Here is a 20,799-nt window from a genome sequence, read left to right on the forward strand (position 1 = left end):
TTCCAGAATGGGGTGAAAATGGCAGCCATATCGGTCAGGGAGTATTCCAAACCAGTCTAATTGGAATGAATGGCAGTAGAAGGATAGTCCTGATTTTACTTGTGTAGGAAAATAAAAGTAAGGCATGTGTTATATAACAAATAGTGTTATAGAATTATTGTCAATGTAAAATATTGTCATTTAATTTATCAATACAGTTTATATGGGTTTTATAGCAATTGTCTCTATAAATAGCCTCTGAAATATATGCAAACAGACCATAAAATGTCTAAATTATTAATTGTTTTTAAAGTGTGAATGCTATTATATGATACAATATCAGTACTTGTTGCATTTACAACTTTTCTAAGTCATAAAATCAACTGATTTCAGCCAGTGTATGGCTGTGAATTGACTGCATTGTTTGAATGGTTTGAATGGCAGTTCATTTGAAACATTTATGGAATCATTCATCTAAAACTGTCTGGCTAGCTAGCAAACAAAAATACAGTACACATAAATTCTTCAAATTCATTATTTTACACAATATCTTATCATAGCACAGGCAAACCCTGGATGACCCACTCCCTGACCAAAATGGCTGACCTTTATCCCATCATAGGAAGGTTCATGTCCATTCTAGTATTCTAATTCCTAATTCTATGGTGCCTACCTGTAATATCCACTGCATCCTGGTGCCTCTCTCCAGGGCCTGCTGCTGCAGTTGGGTCACCCTCTCCTGGAGGCCCCTCATCCCTCCCTCCCACCTCTGGAAGGTGCTCTCTGCGACTCTCGTGGATAGGTGCTGCAGGGTCCCCAGGTGGATCCCCAGGAACTGGAAGAACTTCTGTCAAATCCATAAGAACCATAGCAGGAAGAAGGAACAATAGCACCAATGCATGCTGTTTCAATACCAACGATTACACAAGAAGCCATATCTTGGTTTCTATGGTGGCTGAATGAAAACTGAATCCAAGGTAGCTATCTAATCGCACTTGATTGGATCAGTACACAATGGAGGATCTGAATGGTGTGCGCTCACCGAATGTGTGCTAAGGCAGTCCTGTAGCTCAGTCCTGGTGTGGAGCTCCAGACCAGGCCTCTGTGAGAGACGCTCTGAGCCCAGGGTGACCAGCACTTCCAGGCCATGTAGCAGCCTCTCAAACTGCTGCTGGAGATCCACACTGGCCCTCAGCTCCTCACGTCTGGCCCCCACAGAGCCCAACACACTTTCCAGCACAACCTAAATACACATTATAAACAGTATGATACCCACATGCAGTAATTTTACATGATAACACACATGGTCATACGTAACCACACGCTCAGAACTAATATCTTCATCATTATGTATGGGGTCACGGTTTCAGCATTCAAATGTATGGTACCAATCACTCCCACTGAATGTGTTCATTACTCCGATTCCATTGAGCAAGGCCTTGTTTTAATGGAATGTAGTTCCAAAGATAAGTCGGACAGCAGTCATTCTGAGTCAAATAAAAATAAATAAAAGAGGGAGAGGTTGAAAGTAAGGTCAGCTCTATTCCAAATAATTTAACTGAGGTGACTTATTTCATTGGGTAATATAATAGACTAATGTCTCAGCATGGTCCATGGAGTTCAGTACATATAAATGTGTTCAATAAATGTGTTCAGGTGTAGGTGTTATACAGGACTATACTGTACCTCCAGCTTGTAGGCCTCCTCTATGAGTGTGGAGGGCAGACCCTGTCTCTCTGCCCTCTCCTGCAGGGAGGACACCTGGCTGGACTGAAGCTGCAGCTCTCCCTGGACCTGCACCACAGCCTAAACACACACAATGCAAATACACAGGTCAAACAGCCCACACCCTCAGCTGATCCCTCAGACCCATCTGATGTTTATCAAATCAGTGGAGGGGTGACCGCTTTGCTGTTTTTTGTAATGGATATTGCCCCTTCGAAGGTGATCACTAAATATCACGGTCATTTAATGACAGTTTGTGGATGGTTCATCCAGATGACAACATCTTTAAGTCGGACATGAATTAATGACTTAGCTGTAAGCTATCCACATAGAAGGATTTATAGTAGACCCAACTGTAACTATTTAACATCGATAGATTTACTTATGACTATTAATGACTACATATGAATGAGTTTACAGTACCTGTAGCTGCTTGCAAGTGTCTTGAGGGACAGCTTCGTTAGTCATTTGTTGTACGGCCAACTTATTAGCAAGAAGGGCTGCATGCAACTCTTTTAAGAGTGTCTGTTGAGTTAGATCAACACAAAGTACAGTATACCAAAACAATTACTGCATAGCACAACAAATCAATATTTGATGCTGTGTTACATATCATATCCTTACGGTAAGTCAAAACATTACAAACTGTACAGTTTTAAGTGAGACAAGGCGATGTTAAGTTAAGAGATCATTTCAAATCCCTATCCACCAAGTAAACACAATCTAAACATCTACCACCATATAGTAATACAACATACGTAATACAGATGTGCACTGTACCGAAACTGTAATGCAGAAGTCCAGTTGTTGTTATAAATGTTATATTATAACTGGGTGGTTCGAGCCTTGAATGCTCATTGGCTGAAAGCTGTGGTATATCAGATGGTATACCACGGATATGACAAAACACTTATGTTTACTCTTCTAATTATGTTGGAAACCAGTTTATCATAACAATAAGGCACCTCGGGGGTTTGTGGCATATGGCCAATATACCATGGCTAAGGGCTGTATCCAGGCACTCCACATTACATCATGCATAAGAACAGCCCTTAGCCGTGGTATATTGGCCATATACCACACCCCCTTAATTCCTTAAATAAACTACAGGGAGTGCAGTGGTGGTTCTGACCTGGTGATGGCCTGTCTTCTCCAGTTGGGCCTGCAGCTGCTTCTCTCTGGCAGCCAGACCGCTCTGGACCACAGGCAGGAGTTTACCTAGGTGATCCACACACAGATGACCTCCACCTGACCCCAAAACACCAATTACCTCTGACCCCTGGGAGGTCAGCTCACCACCCAGGGTCACCAGCTCTGCTGCCAGAGTCTGTGAACAAAGATCAAACACATAGACACACAGAGTCAATAGTCTCGTTCAACTGACTGAACTCTGCACTGAACACGCATCAAATTTGGAATCAAATAAAACATAGTTATGAAAACCAAACCATATGGTTTAAAGTACTTTGGTGGGGATTGAGAGTGCTTTAGTGTTGACCCTACCTCGAGTTGCATCAGCTGGAGCTGTGTGTCCTCATGTGACTTCCCTGAGGGGGACTGCAGGAGCCGGGTCAGTGGGGACAGAGATAGGCCCACCCCACATAGCACCTCAAACAGACCCTCATCCAGCCTCTGATGAACCTCCTCATCCGGCACAGACTGGAAAAACAAGCCATAGAAACATCAAATATAGAGAGTGATCATTAAAACCAACATGGAGAAAGTGACAACCCTGAAAGAAAACTGATTTTAAAATACTTTGTCTGACTATTTTTCTCACATGGAATTGAATCTCTTCTCCGGTGACACCCTTTTCCCAATTCCATGAAAACAGTGATATGTTAATGAGCAATGATGTCTTGAGACTGACTTGAATTCTACACCCACAGATCAGTTCCCTCACCTGAGTCACCACCTCACTGGCAGTCTGGCCCAGCTCCCGCAGCCGACATATGTGTGTCTGTATGTCCTGAATGCTGTGGGAGTCAATGAGACTACTGGCTGATCCATTGCTCTGACTCACAGATGAGTCTGTCCCCTTTAGAGTGAAAGAAAGAACTCACGTACAGTATGACACCATTTGTACTCCACATTTACACAAACACACATACCCACTGTGGAACACTACACACTTGAAAATGTGTGTCATTTAAGAGTGGGAGCTGCTTACATCAGAAGGACCTTGCTGTGCAGTCTGCTCCAAGGCCAGAAGCTGGTTGTGAAGGTGTGTCCACTTCCTTTGGACCCCTGCCTCCCCCCCCCCTTCAGGTTCAACAGGAACTCTAAGGAATGAGTTGCAGTTCAGCCTGGTCTCATAGACTGAAATCCGATCATGAGTATGATATGTTACATTTGGTATGGTTACAAAAAAAGGCAAGGCGGGTGGTTGGTTGGTCAGGGTGGATGGATGGGCGGATGCTACTAACTACTTTTTAGCTACTTTGCAACTACTTATCATGTTAGCTATCCCTTCCCCTAACCCTAATACTTTTAGCTATCCCTTCCCCTAACCCTAACCTTAAGCCTTTATTCTAACTCCTAACCTTAACCCCTAGCCAACGTAGAATTGGAATACGTAACATATCATTAGTTTTTAAAATTCGTAACATATTGTACATTTTACAAATTTGTAACATATTATACGTTTTTAAATTTCGTAACATAACATATGAATTGTAATTCATAACATATCATACGAAATGGATGGTGGACAAATTAATACATACCATACAAAACGTAACATATCATGCTAAATGGAGTGTTTGAGATTGACGTACACAATAATACGAAATGCTTTGATACCAAGTTGTGCAGTTAGATGGTTGTCAGAACCACACACAGCCTTGGAGAATTCCATTGAGAACACAATCATAATAATTTTTATATAGCTGACTTTTTTAGTTTCTGAGAAGAAATGAAGGTCCATCTAAATGAATCTCTCCCACTCTCACTGAAGAGAAGCACAGAGAAATGAAAATGTAACAGACAAACAAAGTAATTACTTCTAACTCTCTGTGCCGTGCTGTGTTTTTTCCCTCTGACAATGGCAAAGATCACATTGTAAAATGATTATTTGGGGAAAGAGCTGATTCTATTTCAAGAACATGATTATGATTATGGAACAAAAGCATAGAGTATACATTTGTAGAGAATGTGGACAACCACAACTACTCAATCCCCTTCTCCCGAGTGAAGGAAAAACACCATCAAAAGATGATTGTCTAAAAATTGTGTATAGCATCGTTCATGATTTATTCTAGTTCCAAAGCCTACAGACTGGAGCACTCTAAGGGAATCAGTACCGTGTGGATGGCTCAGGTTGATCCTTTTGGGCCTGGCTGTGGAGACGACCTCTACTCCCCTGCTGGGCGATAGCCTTGGTCAGGCCTCTCTGCTCACTCAGCTCCTGCTCCAATTCCTGCATGGGGACAAAAATAACAGCCACGACTAGCAAACACTGTACTTATAATTCTTCACTGGGCCATCATATGTGAATTTGTCAATACAATTAAAGTCCGATAAATAGCCAGCCACACTCTCCGTTCAGACATGTTTTGGACAGTTTACCTTCTGCTGTTGAAAGCTGGTCTGTCTAAAGAGTTTGCTCTTGGAGGAAGAGAGAATCTCCTGGACACTGCCGCTACGCTGCAGTCTGCCCTCTAGAGGAAGCTTTCTGGGTGATGACGGTGACGGTGATGGCACCTTCAGAGGATGGAAAGAACAAGGAAGACGGCAAGAGAGAGAGAGAGAAATTTCTGTTGTTTGAGTTAAATATTCACAGTCGTGACTTGGAACATAATGCCCAGTCTCAGGATGTATTACTCATCAACATTACAAGGCTTGTTTCGGTGTTTTCGTCAACAAGCGGGTTTTACACCCCTTGTTGAAATAAAAACTTGACACAGGAACTAAAGCATTAGGAAGTGATAATGATCTCTCTTTGACATTTCACTTTAAACATTTTTTAAATCCAATTTTCTCCCCAATTTCTTGGTATCCAATTGTTAGTAATTACTATCTTGTCTCATCGCTACAACTCCCGTACGGGCTCGGGAGAGACGAAGGTCGAAAGCCATGCGTCCTCCAAAACACAACCCAACCAAGCCGCACTGCTTCTTAACACAGTGTGCATCCAACCCGGAAGCCAGCCGCACCAATGTGTCGGAGGAAACACTGTGCACCTGGCTACCTTGGTTAGCACACACTGCGCCTGGCCCGCCACAGGAGTCGCTGGTGCGCGATGAGACAAGGATATCCCTACCGGCCAAAACCTCCCTAACCCGGACGGCGCTAGGCCAATTGTGCGTCGCAGGCTGCGACAGAACCTGGGCTGTGCCACCAGAGTCTGGGCTGTGCCACCAGAGTCTCTGGTGGCACAGCTAACGCTGCGATGCAGTGCCCTACTGCACCACTCGGGAGGCCCTGGCATTTCACTTTAACAATAGCTGTTTGTTTATCTGGAAGCTTGGTAACATTGTCATGGAGAGATTACCAAATAGACAAAACACCTACTCCACTGTCAGTGTCATCAGCAGACAGCTCTTTTGCAGAAGTTCAGTGAGTGTGTGTGCGTGTATGTGTGTGTGCACGCACGTGTGTTAATGTGTGCACATCCGTGCACGTGGCTCTCTGTTTGGATGTACCTGCTCCTCTGTATGTGTGCTGGTGTGCATCTGCTCATGGCTCTGTCTCTCCTGCAACAACAGCTGGAAGGTGACCAGGCTGGTCTTGAGCAGCTCCAGTTTGGAGGAGAGGGCCTCAGCCTCCTGGTGGGACCCTGCTGAGCCCTCCTGCTGCTCCAGGACAGACAGACTGGCTACCTTCTGCTCTATCTCCAGGAACATCTCCTACACACACACACACACACACACACACACACACACACACACACACACACACACACACACACACACACACACACACACACACACACACACACACACACACACACACACAAACACACACACACACACACACACACTGCCTCATTTTAGTACCTAATTCTGATGAAGAACATTAAAAGGAAGTGGACCGAGACACCTGCAGCAGCGTGAGTGCTAATGTCATCAGAACACAGTGTCCTGGGAGAGTAAGTAGAGCACAATCCCATTCACACTGGTTAATCCCCTAAAGGTGTGAACCTGAGCACACAGACTCTCTCCATGGATCAACTATATCTAGGGAATAGGGTATACACTATACACTGGGTATACACTATACAGTACAGACTATTTTCCTGCAGCTAGCTCGCTCTCCAACCAGGGTGCATGCAAAACACTGATGAAGGCTAAGGAATTAAACATGTCAGTTTTATCAATAAATAATGTTTTTTTTATCAACTCCCACTGTCCTCCAAGAATTGCTGATGCTCCTTTAATGTGTCACTTTTAATAGGTTGACCCACATCACCTGCCAGAGTGTACCAGGTTTGACTGACCCACATCACCTGCCAGAGTGTACCAGGTTCGACTGACCCATATCACCTGCCAGAGTGTACCAGATTTGGCTGACCCACATCAACTGCCAGAGTGTACCATGTTTGACTGACCCACATCACCTGCCATAGTGTACTGTTTGACTGACCCACATCACCTGCCAGAGTGTACTAGGTTTGACTGACCCACATCATCTGCCAGAGTGTACCAGGTTTGACTGACCTGCATCACCTGCCAGAGTGTACCAGGTTTGACTGACCCATATCACCTGCCAGAGTGTACTGTTTGACTGACCCACATCACCTGCCAGAGTGTACCAGGTTTGACTGACCTGCATCACCTGCCAGAGTGTACTGTTTGAATGACCCACATCACCTGCCAGAGTGTACTGTTTGACTGACCCACATCACCTGCCAGAGTGTACCAGGTTTGACTGACCCACATCACCTGCCAGAGTGAACTGTTTGACTGACCTGCATCACCTGCCAGAGTGTACTGTTTGACTGACCTGCATCACCTGCCAGTGTACTAGGTTTGACTGACCTGCATCACCTGCCAGAGTGTACTAGGTTTGACTGACCTGCATCACCTGCCATAGTGTACCAGGTTTGACTGACCCACATCACCTGCCATAGTGTACCAGGTTTGACTGACCCACATCACCTGCCAGAGTGAACTGTTTGACTGACCTGCATCACCTGCCAGAGTGTACTGTTTGACTGACCTGCATCACCTGCCAGTGTACTAGGTTTGACTGACCTGCATCACCTGCCAGAGTGTCCTAGGTTTGACTGACCTGCATCACCTGCCATAGTGTACCAGGTTTGACTGACCCACATCACCTGCCATAGTGTACCAGGTTTGACTGACCCACATCACCTGCCAGAGTGTACTAGGTTTGACTGACCTGCATCACCTGCCAGAGTGTACTAGGTTTGACTGACCCACATCACCTGCCATAGTGTACCAGGTTTGACTGACCCACATCACCTGCCAGAGTGTACTAGGTTTGACTGACCTGCATCACCTGCCATAGTGTACTAGGTTTGACTGACCTGCATCACCTGCCAGAGTGTACTAGGTTTGACTGACCTGCATCACCTGCCAGAGTGTACTAGGTTTGACTGACCTGCATCACCTGCCAGAGTGTACTGTTTGACTGACCCACATCACCTGCCAGAGTGTACTGTTTGATTGACCCACATCACCTGCCAGAGTGTACCAGGTTTGACTGACCCACATCACCTGCCAGAGTGTACTGTTTGGCTGACCCACATCACCTGCCAGAGTGTACTAGGTTTGACTGACCTGCATCACCCTCCATAGTGTACCAGGTTTGACTGACCCACATCACCTGCCAGAGTGTACTGTTTGGCTGACCCACATCACCTGCCATAGTGTACCAGGTTTGACTGACCTGCATCACCCTCCATAGTGTACCAGGTTTGACTGACCCACATCACCTGCCAGAGTGTACTAGGTTTGACTGACCTGCATCACCTGCCATAGTGTACCAGGTTTGACTGACCCACATCACCTGCCAGAGTGTACTAGGTTTGACTGACCTGCATCACCTGCCAGAGTGTACCAGGTTTGACTGACCCACATCACCTGCCAGAGTGTACCAGGTTTTACTGACCCACATCACCTGCCAGAGTGTACCAGGTTTGACTGACCTACAGCACCTGAGGCAGGTGCTAGGAGTCATAAGGCTCCATGTGAAAGGCAGCCTGCTAGGGTTAGAGTCCATTTGGGATTGAGGTCGTGAAAAGGGTGGTTCCTGGAAAAAGGGTGTACAGGGTTCTCTAAAGATGTTGATCAATTTAAATATGAGGCTAGATCCTATGAGATGCTGTGTTTTTGTTTGCCTACAAAGCCTTCATTCAAATCTGTCGTGCTATAGGAATGTGTTTACCCTCTGAAACTTTAATGCTGGGATCAGATTACACGCCCAGAGAATCCAGGCTGGATAGTACCAGGTTTATTCTAGATTGAAATGGTGATAGCTAAGAATATATTGTGAACACTGTTGATGTAAAAAAGTAAGAACATAATAGTCTATATTCCAGAACTGGCTGGTCCTACAAGTGATTTTCCAATGATTTGCCCACATCACCACAGCAATCATAACTAATGCTTCATTGCTGCATTTCTTTGTTTAGCATGTCTAAGGTCATGCAAGGAAATGAGACTGTAAAAATATTAGCTAATTCCATTTACAAATAGCCATTTGGAGTAATTCCCTGCAAATCAGAACAGTTAGTGCACTTGACAAAAGCCTATCTAGTACAACTGATCGTGGCCATGTGGCCAGCACCTTTAGAAAATACACTGCACCCTGAAGACAAATACCAGCAACACATTAGCTGGACTTCACTGTTTGTTCAACCTTGCCTCATTTCAAACACTAACCTATCTGCCTGTGAGACAGCAGCACTTTCTATCCAACAACTGGTGGTGTTTACTAAGATTGAATGAAAAAAAACAACTCCCACCTGCAGCAGTAGGCAAAGCAGGAAAATGACTGTTGATGAACCTTGATCACTGGTGATTTAGAAAGACTTTCAACTATGGAAAGGCAGGTCAATAAATAAGAGAGGTTGTTAAGGAAATAAACCTAATAGTCAAAGCAGATGATTGGCATGACATCAGAACGACTGACAGTGATGTACATCATTAATATGACGCCGCTATTTGTGGTTGTAAGTAGATACCGAATCCCTCTCATGTGCTAAAGAAAAGCATGAGCAAACCGATAAGACGAATACACACAAGTTTATGATACTGAGGCGTCTCTTATATCCTTGCTATTAACTACCATGCCTGGGGAAGTTCCTGGATAAAGCCCCACTCGGCAGGTCCTCCACAGAGCTGAACTTTGACACCCGTCTGCAGTTCTTACCTGGCACGTGAGGAGCTGCTGCTCCACACTGTCCTGCATGCTGGCAGTGGCGGCCCGCTCCAGCACTCCAAGGGTGTGCTGGGCTCTCTCCAGCCAAACCTCTAGCTGGGTGGCCTGCTCACTGTAGGCATTAAGCACCTCCAGAGTGGGGCAGGGCCCAGTCAAGGCTGGGGCTGGGAACACCCCTGGGGCCTGGGACACAGACACACAGCCACTGAGATTCCTCCTGTACCAATCACCTCCCCCTCACAATCGGCTAGTAGGGACAGCAGATAGGAGGAGAGGGAGTGGATGACATTCTTAACTAATACTAGTATACACTGACAGTAACTGACAGGCACTGGCCGGTGAGTACTCAGTCTACAGCTGACTGTCCTGGGGATTTCGGCACTTAAAAATCTACTTCTCACACCACCCCATTCTCTTTCTTTTTCTCTCTTTTGTCTCCTCACTATTTCCCTGTCTCTCTCTCTCGCTCTCTATTTCTCCGTCTCTTTCTTTTTCTCTGTCTGTCTCTCTCCGTCTTTCTTTTTCTCTGTCTGTCTGTTTGTCTGTCTGTCTGTCTCTCTCCCTCTTTCTTTTTCTCTGTCTATCTGTCTGTCTCTCTCCCTCTTTCTTTTTCTCTGTCTGTCAGGTCTCTCTGTCTGTCTCTTTCTCTGTCTGTTTCTCTCTCTCTCCCAGACTGACTCTGCCTCTAGTTCTCTCTTTCTTTCACCCATGGTGCCCCACCCATCTGTGGCCAAAGCCACTTCCTGAAAGCGGTGGCAGGTAGGCTCAGAGGGAGCTCCGGTGACAGGGACTCATTATCACACACCCAGTTAGAGGCCCCAGGCCACAGGGGCGGGGCTGAGACCGAGGAGGTGGATCTACGGGCAGATCAGTCAGCTGAATCGGCAAACCTCCTTATTCGCTCCTTCAATCTTTTATCTTTCTCTCTGATGTACTATCTGCTGTTGTTTCCTCTTGCTTCTGTTATGCCAGTTCTTTTAAATTTGTTCTCCCGTTTCTCTCCTGTCAGCACATATGCACATATAGATGTTTGAGGCACAGACAGGGTGAGAGTGTGAGAATAAGATGTAACACCATGGTTAGCACCATGAGTCACTCAAGCCCTCTACACTGCTGTACATTACAGTCTTTACTTTACATCAAACGGATCACTCAACAGGGATTATTGAAATTATTCACAAATGTGCATCATTATGATAATTATCAGCATCATTACTGTGTAAACCCATTCCATTAATGTGACACTACAGTTGTGAACAGACCTGGGTTCAAATACTCTTTGAAATACTTCAAATACTTTGAAGGTTTGCTTTATTCTGCCTGTAGTGACAGATGGGTGTGGTTTTGCAGTTTTGGGACCATTCTATTGGTTCCATTAAGCAGACAAGTTCAATCAAGCACAAGTAAAGTGCTTGAAACAATTTCAAAAACTATTTGAACCCAGGTCTTTGTGAAACATTGTTTAAGACCCACTCGTGTGTGCATGGTTAGCAGGGGTTAGGACTGTTGGGCCTGTATTGTACTGGGACGTTTCAGTGCTTACCAGGGTTGCTGCTGGATGCACACCCTCCATGTCCTCTTCGGTGGGTTTGAGTGTGGTCTGGGGGACAGTGTGTGTGCTGACCACGCCCAGGGTGGTGGTGGTGGGGGGTGTCTCCTCAGGTGCTGCTAGAGGGGTAGATGCCTCAACTTGCACAGGTGTCTGGTGTGTGAGATCAGAGGCTGTGTGTGTCTGTCCAGTGGATACATTGAGTGCCATTTCTATAGGCTGGGATGGTGCCGTGAGCAACCCTGTCTGAGGTGCACTTTTTTTCTTTCTGGGCATTGGCTGGGGCACTGTGGGCCTCGGCTCTGGAACAACCAGAGCCTTCTCAGAGGGTGGCTGAACCAGACAGGCCAGCCCTGCCTCAGATAACACCAGCCTACTATCCACCTTTGACAGCCTCATCGTTGATAAAATGACTGGAGTTACTGTCTGGATGTCTTTGGGGACACTTGTGTCCACTGTGACCTCAGTGAGTGTCTGCACATCCTCTGTGAGTATATGTGCAGCAGTTGAGCCCCCTGGGTGTGTGTGTGTGTCTCTGATGTGTGTCTTCAGCCCCTCTGGGTGGCTGTCATCCCCCCTCCATGCAAGCCCCCTCTGTCCCATGAGCTCCTGACACAGAAAGAGAGAGACGGGGGGAGTAGATCATTTGGCTGGATTTATTTATCTTTTCTTTAGTTTTGCCACATAAGAAGAAGCAGCTGTATTTGTTCACAAAGGAAAAATGAAAAAGAACATCCTACAGTACAGTACATGCAGAAGTATTAAGACTAAGTACTATATTAATATCAATTAAGTTCAATCAGTGCATTTTCATGGCCAACAGTCATCTTGGTAGTGTATACTTTACTATAAACGTACTTGCTTGGGACTTTATCTAAAGTATAAATGGGAAAATACTAATTCCAAGAATATAGTTTTCCACGCCGTCCTGCTTCCAGGCAGTGGTGGAATAGTGTGTAAACAGCATATTATGCAAAACGATCATAACTCATTGAAATACAATGCATATGTGTGTAAGCAAGCACATAGAGTAATAAACTAAACAGATATGCATATTGCTTCGAGGCATGTGCAATTATACTCAGAGTCTTAAGGGTCAACAACGTCTAATAAATGTATATTATACATTATAAAACAGGATTCACAAATGTGGTTACCGGTATACGATTTTATGGAAAGTCCCAAATAATTATCAGCGTATCAATATCAAGTATGTTTTTTGATCATCAAACAACAAAAAAGGACCCATGCAGTACAATATAGTATCCTTTTTAAAAACGCACCCCACATCATCAACTCCTTTCTTTCCCTTACAGTTAGAGGAATTGTCTTTGTTGTAAAAAGAGGTGGTCTGCCAGCTATCAGTAACCGGGGCTGAACCAGATTCACATGAGCCTACTCCCTGACAGTTCTCTGGATAGCATGCTTAGTTGTCATTTATCACGTAAACATATAAAACTATAAAAATCGGAATTCGAATTCCTGACAATGTGTTAACAGAATGTTCAGACTCATACCGCAACCTGTGAGAATCAAACTGCAGTATGATAGAATTTCTGGGATTCTTCCGCCATGTAAATGCACCGAACGTAGATCGAGATAGAGAGGGAGTCTAAACAATGGGTTCTACTCCAGACTAGGTCTAGGACACAATACATTGGGACTTGGAGGATTTTGAGAGTTGAATGGAGGGGGGTGTGTTTACCATGCTTTCAGACAGAGACTGTGTTCTGACTGTGCCCACAGGTTTTGATAAAGCTTCGGACACACTTGTTCCTGAGGCGACCGAGAGACCCACTACAGAGAGGTCCTGAAGAGACATGAGCAGTGTTACAATGTGGACACTACTCAGATACAGCATCAGTCATTATTATGTTATCATCCATGAGAAAACCATACACAGTCATTCATTAAGGCACTAAAACAGTCCTGTTATATGTAATGTTATGTTCTACATGTTTTTCATATGAGGGTTGTTATACATGTTACATCATACAGTGCTGTTAGGTGCCATTGTCTGACTCCCATAGATGGAGGTGTCTGGTACCTGTTCAGTTGTGTCCTGACTCTGTTCCATGGCTGTGGTTCCCCCTTCTTCCTCAGCTGCAGCATGGCTCCCTTCTGCTGCAACCTCAGGGTCCTGACCAGAACAGCAACACAGTGGAGACAGTCGATAACAAATCACAAACATTTTAATGAAATAATAGGCAACAACAAAAAACATCAAAACTGTGAAACACCCTGGTTCTAAAATAAGGTGCAGATATATGAGTAAAAACAAACGTTTTAAAAACTTCTCATAGATGTTTTGGTAAAAGTCATTGGCAAAGATTGCACCACATTGCCCCCTAGAGGTAATCAATCACATTGGCAGCAGTACCCTCAACATTCTGAAAAGTAAAGAGGAAGACTTGAGGGGACGGCATTAAATAACAACGACCCACCTGAAAACAAAATAGCAACATAGAGAATTTAAATAAATGAAATAGAGAAGATAATGATTTTATTGTCAAAGTAAAAATATGTGGAAAGAAACTGAACACAGACAAGCAAATTTCCAGAGTGTGTGTGAGACCAGCAAGGAGGAAGAGGAGGAGGAAGAGGAAACATGGGAACAAGATTATAGGGAAGCAGGGTTGGATATAGTGCCTCCCAGTGCTGCAGTGAAACAGGGGGCAGAGTGACCCACGGGCATGTCACAGGAAGGCCAGGGGCAGTGATGTCAGAGGGTCCAGTAGGACACTGGAGCTCTGCCCCAGACAGCCACCACAGAGAGCCTCCTCTCCCCTCCTCCTCTTTTTCCTACCCTCCCTCTTCCTCCTCCACAGGACATGACACGCCCCTGGACTCCTGCCACGCCAAGTCAAGGACACATGCACAGACATACAAACAAGCTGAATGATGGGAACAAATGCACGTCCCGGAATAGAAGCACACTCTAAAAGAGGGTATGACAAAGATAGATTGAGAATTAGAAAGAGCAATGCTCTTATTTGGTATACATTTAAATATAATTGGGTTAGTCATGCTTCAGTGTTGTGTGTTGCATTAGGCACATGGAACAATGTCATGAATCGTTGGCTACTGAGTTTTACAGAACCGTAAACCCATACTAGAAACTGTAGGTATGGACACTGTCTTTGAGACTTACTCACTGTACTCACATTGGTCGCCTTATTGCAGGTCAGGGGTCATGTGTGGTGGGCTGGACGGGGCTCATGTGTCATAGGCAGGGGGGGTCTCTATGTCTCGCTCTTATACACAATCTATTCAGAAACTCCTATCCACCCTCTCTGAATATTAAGTAACTTCCCTGGAATCTAGGATATCCTCATCTCTATTACTTTTTGGAGTTTACTGTATCTTTTTGTTATATGACTATATCTCAGATCACTTTAAATTGATGTCCCACTGCTTTCACAGGTTATAGGTTCACCCACTTTTATAATATTTAGCTAATGTCAGTAAACTGAATGCATGGCAATATATAGATACAGTTGAAGAAGGAAGTTGACATACACCTTAGCCAAATACATTTAAACTCAGTTTTTTCACAATTCCTGACATTTAATCCCAGTAAAAAGTCCCTGACTTAGGTCAGTCAGGATCACCACTTTATTTTAAGAATATGAAATGTCAGAATAATAGTAGAGAGAATGATTTATTTCAGCTTTTACTTATTTCATCACATTCCCAGTGGGTCAGAAGTTTACATACACTCAATTAGTATTTGGTAGCATTGTCTTTAAATTGTTTAACTTGGGTCAAACATTTTGGGTATCCTTCCACAAGCTTCCCACAATAAGTTGGGTGAATTTTGGCCCATTCCTCCTGACAGAGCTGGTGTAACTGAGTCAGTTTTATAGGCCTCCTTGCTTGCACATGCTTTATCAGTTCTGCCCACAAATGTTCTATAGATTGAGGTCAGGGCTTTGTGATGGCCACGCCAACCATTACTTTGCTGTCCTTAAGCCATTTTGCCACAATTTTGGAAGTATGCTTGGGGTCATTGTCCATTTTGAAGACCCATTTGCGACCAAGCTTTAACTTCCTTGAGATGTTGCTTCAATATATCCACAATTTTCCTACATGATGCCATCTATTTTGTGAAGTGCACCAGTCTCTCCTGCAGCAAAGCACCCCCATAACATGATGCTGCCACCCCCGAGCTTCACGGTTGGGATGGTGGTCTTTGGCTTGCAAGACCCCCTTTTTTCCTCCAAACATAACAATAGTCATTATGGCCAAACAGTTCTATTTTTGTTTCATCAGACCAGAGGACATTTCTCAAAAAAGTATGATCTTTGTCCCCATGTGCATTTGCAAACCGTAGTCTGGCTTTTTTATGGCGGTTTTGGAGCAGTGGCTTCTTCCTTGCTGAGCGGCCTTTCAGGTTATGGCGATATAGGACTCGTTTTACTGTGTATATAGATACTTTTGTACCTGTTTCCTCCAGCATCTTCACAAGGTATTTTGCTGTTGTTCTGGTATTGATTTGCACTTTTCGCACCAAAGTACGTTCATCTCTAGGAGTCTCCTTCCTGAGCGGTATGACCGCTGCGTGGTCCCATGGTGTTTATACTTGCGTACAATGGTTTGTACAGATTAACTTGCTACCTTCAGGCGTTTGGAAATTGGTTCCAAGGATGAACCAGACTTGTGGAGGTCTACAAATTTTTTTTCTGAGGTCTTGGCTGATTTCTTTAGATTTTTCCATGATGTCAAAGAGGCACTGAGTTTGACGGTAGGCCTTGAAATAGAACCACAGGTACACCTCCAATTGAGTCAAATTATGTCAGTTAGCCTATCCGAAGCTTCTAAAGCCATTACATAATTTTCTGGAATTTTCCAAGCTGTTTAAAGGCACAGTCAACTTTGTGTATGTAAACTTCTGACCCACTGGAATTGTGATACAGTGAAATAATCTGTCTGTAAACAATTGTTGGAAAAATTACTTGTCATGCACAAAGTAGATGTCCTAACCGACTTGCCAAAACTATAGTTTGTTAGCAAGCAATTTGTGGAGTGGTTGAAAAACAAGTTGTATTGACTCCAACCTAAGTGTATGTAAACTTCCGACTTCAACTCTTTATACTGTATGTTGACAATAGGCCCTTTAATGATGGGTTGTTTGATGCTTCATGTCTGTCTCCTATTTTGAGACCTTTTCTCCTTTTGATAAACCTATATCCCCTATGTTATAAACATATATCCCCCCAACCCCTATCCCCTACTAATGTTATATACATTATATATAATAATAAATGATTCATCATTTCTTAGGTGTTCGTTTTGTCTTTGAATATGGTATGTCCCTCCCCCTATGTAATAGTGAGGTCATCTTGTAAAAAGACAGACTAGTAGAAAAACAAAGAGTTATGAAAAGCATGCAATGCTATTAGAAGACTGATGTCCTGCTTTATTAAGCACTACAAACTAACTAAGCACTAAGTCTCATTTTTAGAATATAAATCAGATTACAGCTGACACAAAGTAGTGAGGTGAGACAGGTTAGAGGTAAGACGGGTGGCAGATGAATGAGTGTGAGACAGCTGAGTGTGAGACAGCTGAGTGTGAGACAGCTGAGTGAGGGTGAGACAGCTGAGTGAGGGTGAGACAGCTGATTGAGGGTGAGACAGCTGAGTGAGTGGGAGACAGCTGAGTGAGTGGGAGACAGCTGAGTGAGTGGGAGACAGCTGAGTGAGTGGGAGACAGCTGAGTGAGGGAGACAGCTGAGTGAGGGAGAGACAGCTGAGTGAGGGGGAGACAGCTGAGTGAGGGGGAGACAGCTGAGTGAGGGTGAGACAGCTGAGTGAGGGTGAGACAGCTGAGTGAGGGAGACAGCTGAGTGAGGGAGAGACAGCTGAGTGAGGGGGAGACAGCTGAGTGAGGGGGAGACAGCTGAGTGAGGGGGAGACAGCTGAGTGAGGGGGAGACAGCTGAGTGAGGGGGAGACAGCTGAGTGAGGGGGAGACAGCTGAGTGAGGGGGAGACAGCTGAGTGGGAGTAAGACTTCAAAGGCTTCTAAACTATAATAGACAGCACAGTCTATGGATGTGTGTAGTCAGACAGGTACACGATACTACCAGGTAGACACATGCTAACAACATGTCAGACTGTCTACATATGGGTGACTTGATTTTTACCCGACTCTTCTCCGTTCCCCAGCTGAGTCTCTGTTCAGGAGAAGACTTCAGCGCGTCTTCCTCTACATGGACTATCTGGATCTGGCCCTGTTTCACTCCATTCTCCTGCAAAAACAGAATATCTTGGTCAGGTTCAATCAATCACATTTATTTATAAAGCAATTTTTACATATCACAAAGTGCTTATACAGAAACCCAGCCTAAAATCTGAGGATCATTATAGTGAGGAGGTGACCCATGCAGTGGTGTGGCTGTAGGGAATGATCTCACATCTGCTTCCTCAGTGGCTGGTAATGTTGAGCTGGGCACAGAAACATTCTCTGTGGAAGAGGTGGGTACAGTTGGGCTAGGTGCAGGGACCTTCACTGGCGGTAAAGTGAGTGTCTGTTTCTTCACTATGAACTCCCCTGGAACCATCTGAAAATAAAGGAAAATAAAGGAAAACATTCATCCTGAGTGTACATTTGAGAAAGTGTGTTTGTGTGTAGTGAGGAGTCATTTATTTGCCCAGCCACCTTCTCCAGCTCTTCTAGCTGCTGTTGGAGCTGGTCCACTCTCTGAAAGACAGTGAGGGTCTCCTCAGCCTTCTCTGGCAGACACAGGCCTGGCTTACAGCTCTGGATCTCTGCTATGGTCGTCCGCAAAGACTGGATCCTGTCCACACACACCTGTATAAGGATATACACACAGTGACTCACTCTGGGTTACAGGAGGGAGACCAGGGCCTGTGTTCACAAAGCGTCTCAGAGTAGGATTGACGATCTAGAATCAGGTTTCCCATTTGTTATTCATTATGATCTGAAAGGCAAAACTAATCCTAGATCAGCACTCACTCTCTGTCCCAGGGCTAAACGTGCCAGATACTCCTTTCACCCAGCTCACCTTCAGGCTCTCCTCTCTGGGGCTGGGAAGAGTGTCAGGGGACGATAACAACGTCCTGATCTCAGTGACGTCCTTCTCCATCATCTTCACCTCCGTCTCTATAGCTTCCACCTCCTACACAATCAGAAAAGAACATTGGGCAATGCAGAGAGAGAAAGCGAGACAGAGAGAGTCTCTCAGAGCATTCACAGTCAGCCCACACCCCTATCAGATCACAGCAAAATCACAGTTTACTTGAACAGAGAAATACTCAATCATGAGGCATCAAAGCCAAAGGAACTGAATAATATTAAGAAATGCTATAGATGGAAGGAAATAGTGTGGAAACCTACCCCCAAAAAAATGAGGCAACAACAAATTCAATCCCTTTTAGACAACTTCCTGGACAAAACGTAATAGTGAAGGTGTAAACTTGGCAGTAGAAAACCTAAACAGTATATTTGACCTCTCAGCTTCCCTATCAAATCAAAAAAATGTAAAACAGAAAACCAAAGAAGATTAACAACAATGACAAATGGTTTGATGAAGAATGTAAAAACCTAAGAAAGAAATTAAGAAACCTGTCCAACCAAAAACTTAGAGACCCAAAAAACCTGAGCCTACGCCTTCACTATGGTGAATCACTAAAACAATACAGAAATACACTATGGAAAAAGAAGGAACAGCACGTCAGAAAACAGATCAATGTAATTGAAGAATCCACAGACTCTAACCACTTCTGGGAAAATTGTAAAACACTAAACAAACAACATGAAGAGTTATCTATCCAAAACTGAGATTTATGGGTAAACCACTTGTTCAGTCTTTTTGGCCCTATAACAAAGAACAAACAGCAAAAACATATACATGATCAAATACAAATCTTAGAATCAACTATTAAAGACTACCAGAACCCACTGGATTCTCCAATTACATTGAATGAACTACAGGACAAAATACAAACCCTCCAACCCAAAAAGGCCTGTGGTGTTGATGGTATCCTCAATGAAATGTTAATATATAAAGGCCACAAATTCCAATTGGCTATACTTAAACTATTTAACATCAGCCTTAGCTCTGGCATCTTTCCCAATATTTGGTACCAAGGACTGATCACCCCAATCCACAAAAGTGGAGACACATTTGACCCCAATAACTACCTTGGGATATGCGTCAACAGCAAACTTTGGAAAATCTTGTGCATTATCATTAACAGCAGACTTGTACATTTCCTCAATAAAAACAATGTACTGAGCAAATGCCAAATTGTCTTTTTTACCAAATTGCCATACGACAGACCACGTATTTATCCTGCACACCCTAATTGACAAACAAACAAACTAAAACAAAGGCAAAGTCTTCTCATGCCTTGTTGATTTCAAAAAAGCTTTTGACTCAATTTGGCATGAGAGTCTGCTATACAAATTGAAGGAAAGTGGGGTTGGGGGAAAAACATACAACATTCTAAAATCCATGTAGAAGATGCCAGAGCTAAATATGAGGTTATAATTGGCAAAAAAAACCCACACATTTCTTTCCACAGGGCAGTGGGTTAAGACAGGGATGCAGCTTAAGCCCCAACCTCTTCAACATATATATCAACGAATTGGCGAGGGCACTAGATCAGTCTGCAGCACCCGGCCTCACCCTACTTGAATCTGAAGTCAAACGTCTAGTGTTTGCTGATGATCTGGCGGTTCTGTCCCCAACCAAGGAGGGCCTACAGCAGTACCTAGATCTTCTGCACAGATTCTGTCAGACCTGGGCCCTGACAGTAAATCTCAGTAAGAGAAAAATAACAGTGTTCCAAAAAAGGTCCAGTTGCCAGGACCACAAATACAAATTCCATCTAGACACCGTTGCCCTAGAGCACACAAAAAACTATACATCCCTTGGCCTAAACATCAGCGCCACAACTTCCACAAAGCTGTGAACGATCTGAGAGACAAGGCAAGAAGGGCCTTCTATGCCATCAAGAGGAACATAAAATTCAACATACCAATTATGATCTGGCTAAAAATACTTTAATCAGTTATAGAACCCATTGGCATTTATGGTTGTGAGGTCTGGGGTCCGCTCACCAACCAAGAATTCACAAAATGCAGAATTCTGCAAAAATATCCTACGTGTACAACGTCAAACACAGAATAATGCATGCAAAGCAGAATTAGGCCAATACCCGCTAATGATCAA

The 20,799-nt window shown here is 44.1% G+C and overlaps 1 protein-coding gene across 20 annotated transcripts in view; it reads right to left on the reverse strand.

Moving 5' to 3' along the window:
- Window positions 1-20,799, reverse strand: part of syne2b (spectrin repeat containing, nuclear envelope 2b) — a 146,419-nt gene that overhangs the window by 50,305 nt on the left and 75,315 nt on the right. For 18 of the 20 annotated variants that reach the window (XM_090211255.1, XM_090211248.1, XM_090211252.1 and 15 more), the window contains 19 exons: window positions 18,628-18,741; window positions 18,261-18,413; window positions 18,016-18,162; window positions 17,746-17,850; window positions 13,647-13,739; window positions 13,305-13,409; window positions 11,594-12,208; window positions 10,042-10,233; window positions 6,348-6,551; window positions 5,272-5,406; window positions 5,007-5,122; window positions 3,875-3,986; window positions 3,608-3,742; window positions 3,208-3,363; window positions 2,837-3,031; window positions 2,128-2,229; window positions 1,666-1,785; window positions 1,022-1,222; window positions 653-826 (listed from right to left, as the gene is read on the reverse strand). In XM_090211255.1, coding sequence (XP_090067381.1) covers window positions 653-826; window positions 1,022-1,222; window positions 1,666-1,785; window positions 2,128-2,229; window positions 2,837-3,031; window positions 3,208-3,363; window positions 3,608-3,742; window positions 3,875-3,986; window positions 5,007-5,122; window positions 5,272-5,406; window positions 6,348-6,551; window positions 10,042-10,233; window positions 11,594-12,208; window positions 13,305-13,409; window positions 13,647-13,739; window positions 17,746-17,850; window positions 18,016-18,162; window positions 18,261-18,413; window positions 18,628-18,741 — 3,174 coding nt within the window. Of the gene's footprint in view, window positions 1-652; window positions 827-1,021; window positions 1,467-1,665; window positions 1,786-2,127; window positions 2,230-2,836; window positions 3,032-3,207; window positions 3,364-3,607; window positions 3,743-3,874; window positions 3,987-5,006; window positions 5,123-5,271; window positions 5,407-6,347; window positions 6,552-10,041; window positions 10,234-11,593; window positions 12,209-13,304; window positions 13,410-13,646; window positions 13,740-17,745; window positions 17,851-18,015; window positions 18,163-18,260; window positions 18,414-18,627; window positions 18,742-20,799 lie in introns of all 20 variants that reach the window. The other 2 variants (XR_016488962.1, XM_090211250.1) reach the window with 2 other exon arrangements.

This window comes from Oncorhynchus mykiss, chromosome 19 (genome assembly GCF_057628025.1).
Source record: "Oncorhynchus mykiss isolate SJ-2025 chromosome 19, ASM5762802v1, whole genome shotgun sequence".
In the NCBI taxonomy this organism is placed as follows: Eukaryota; Metazoa; Chordata; class Actinopteri; order Salmoniformes; family Salmonidae; genus Oncorhynchus; species Oncorhynchus mykiss.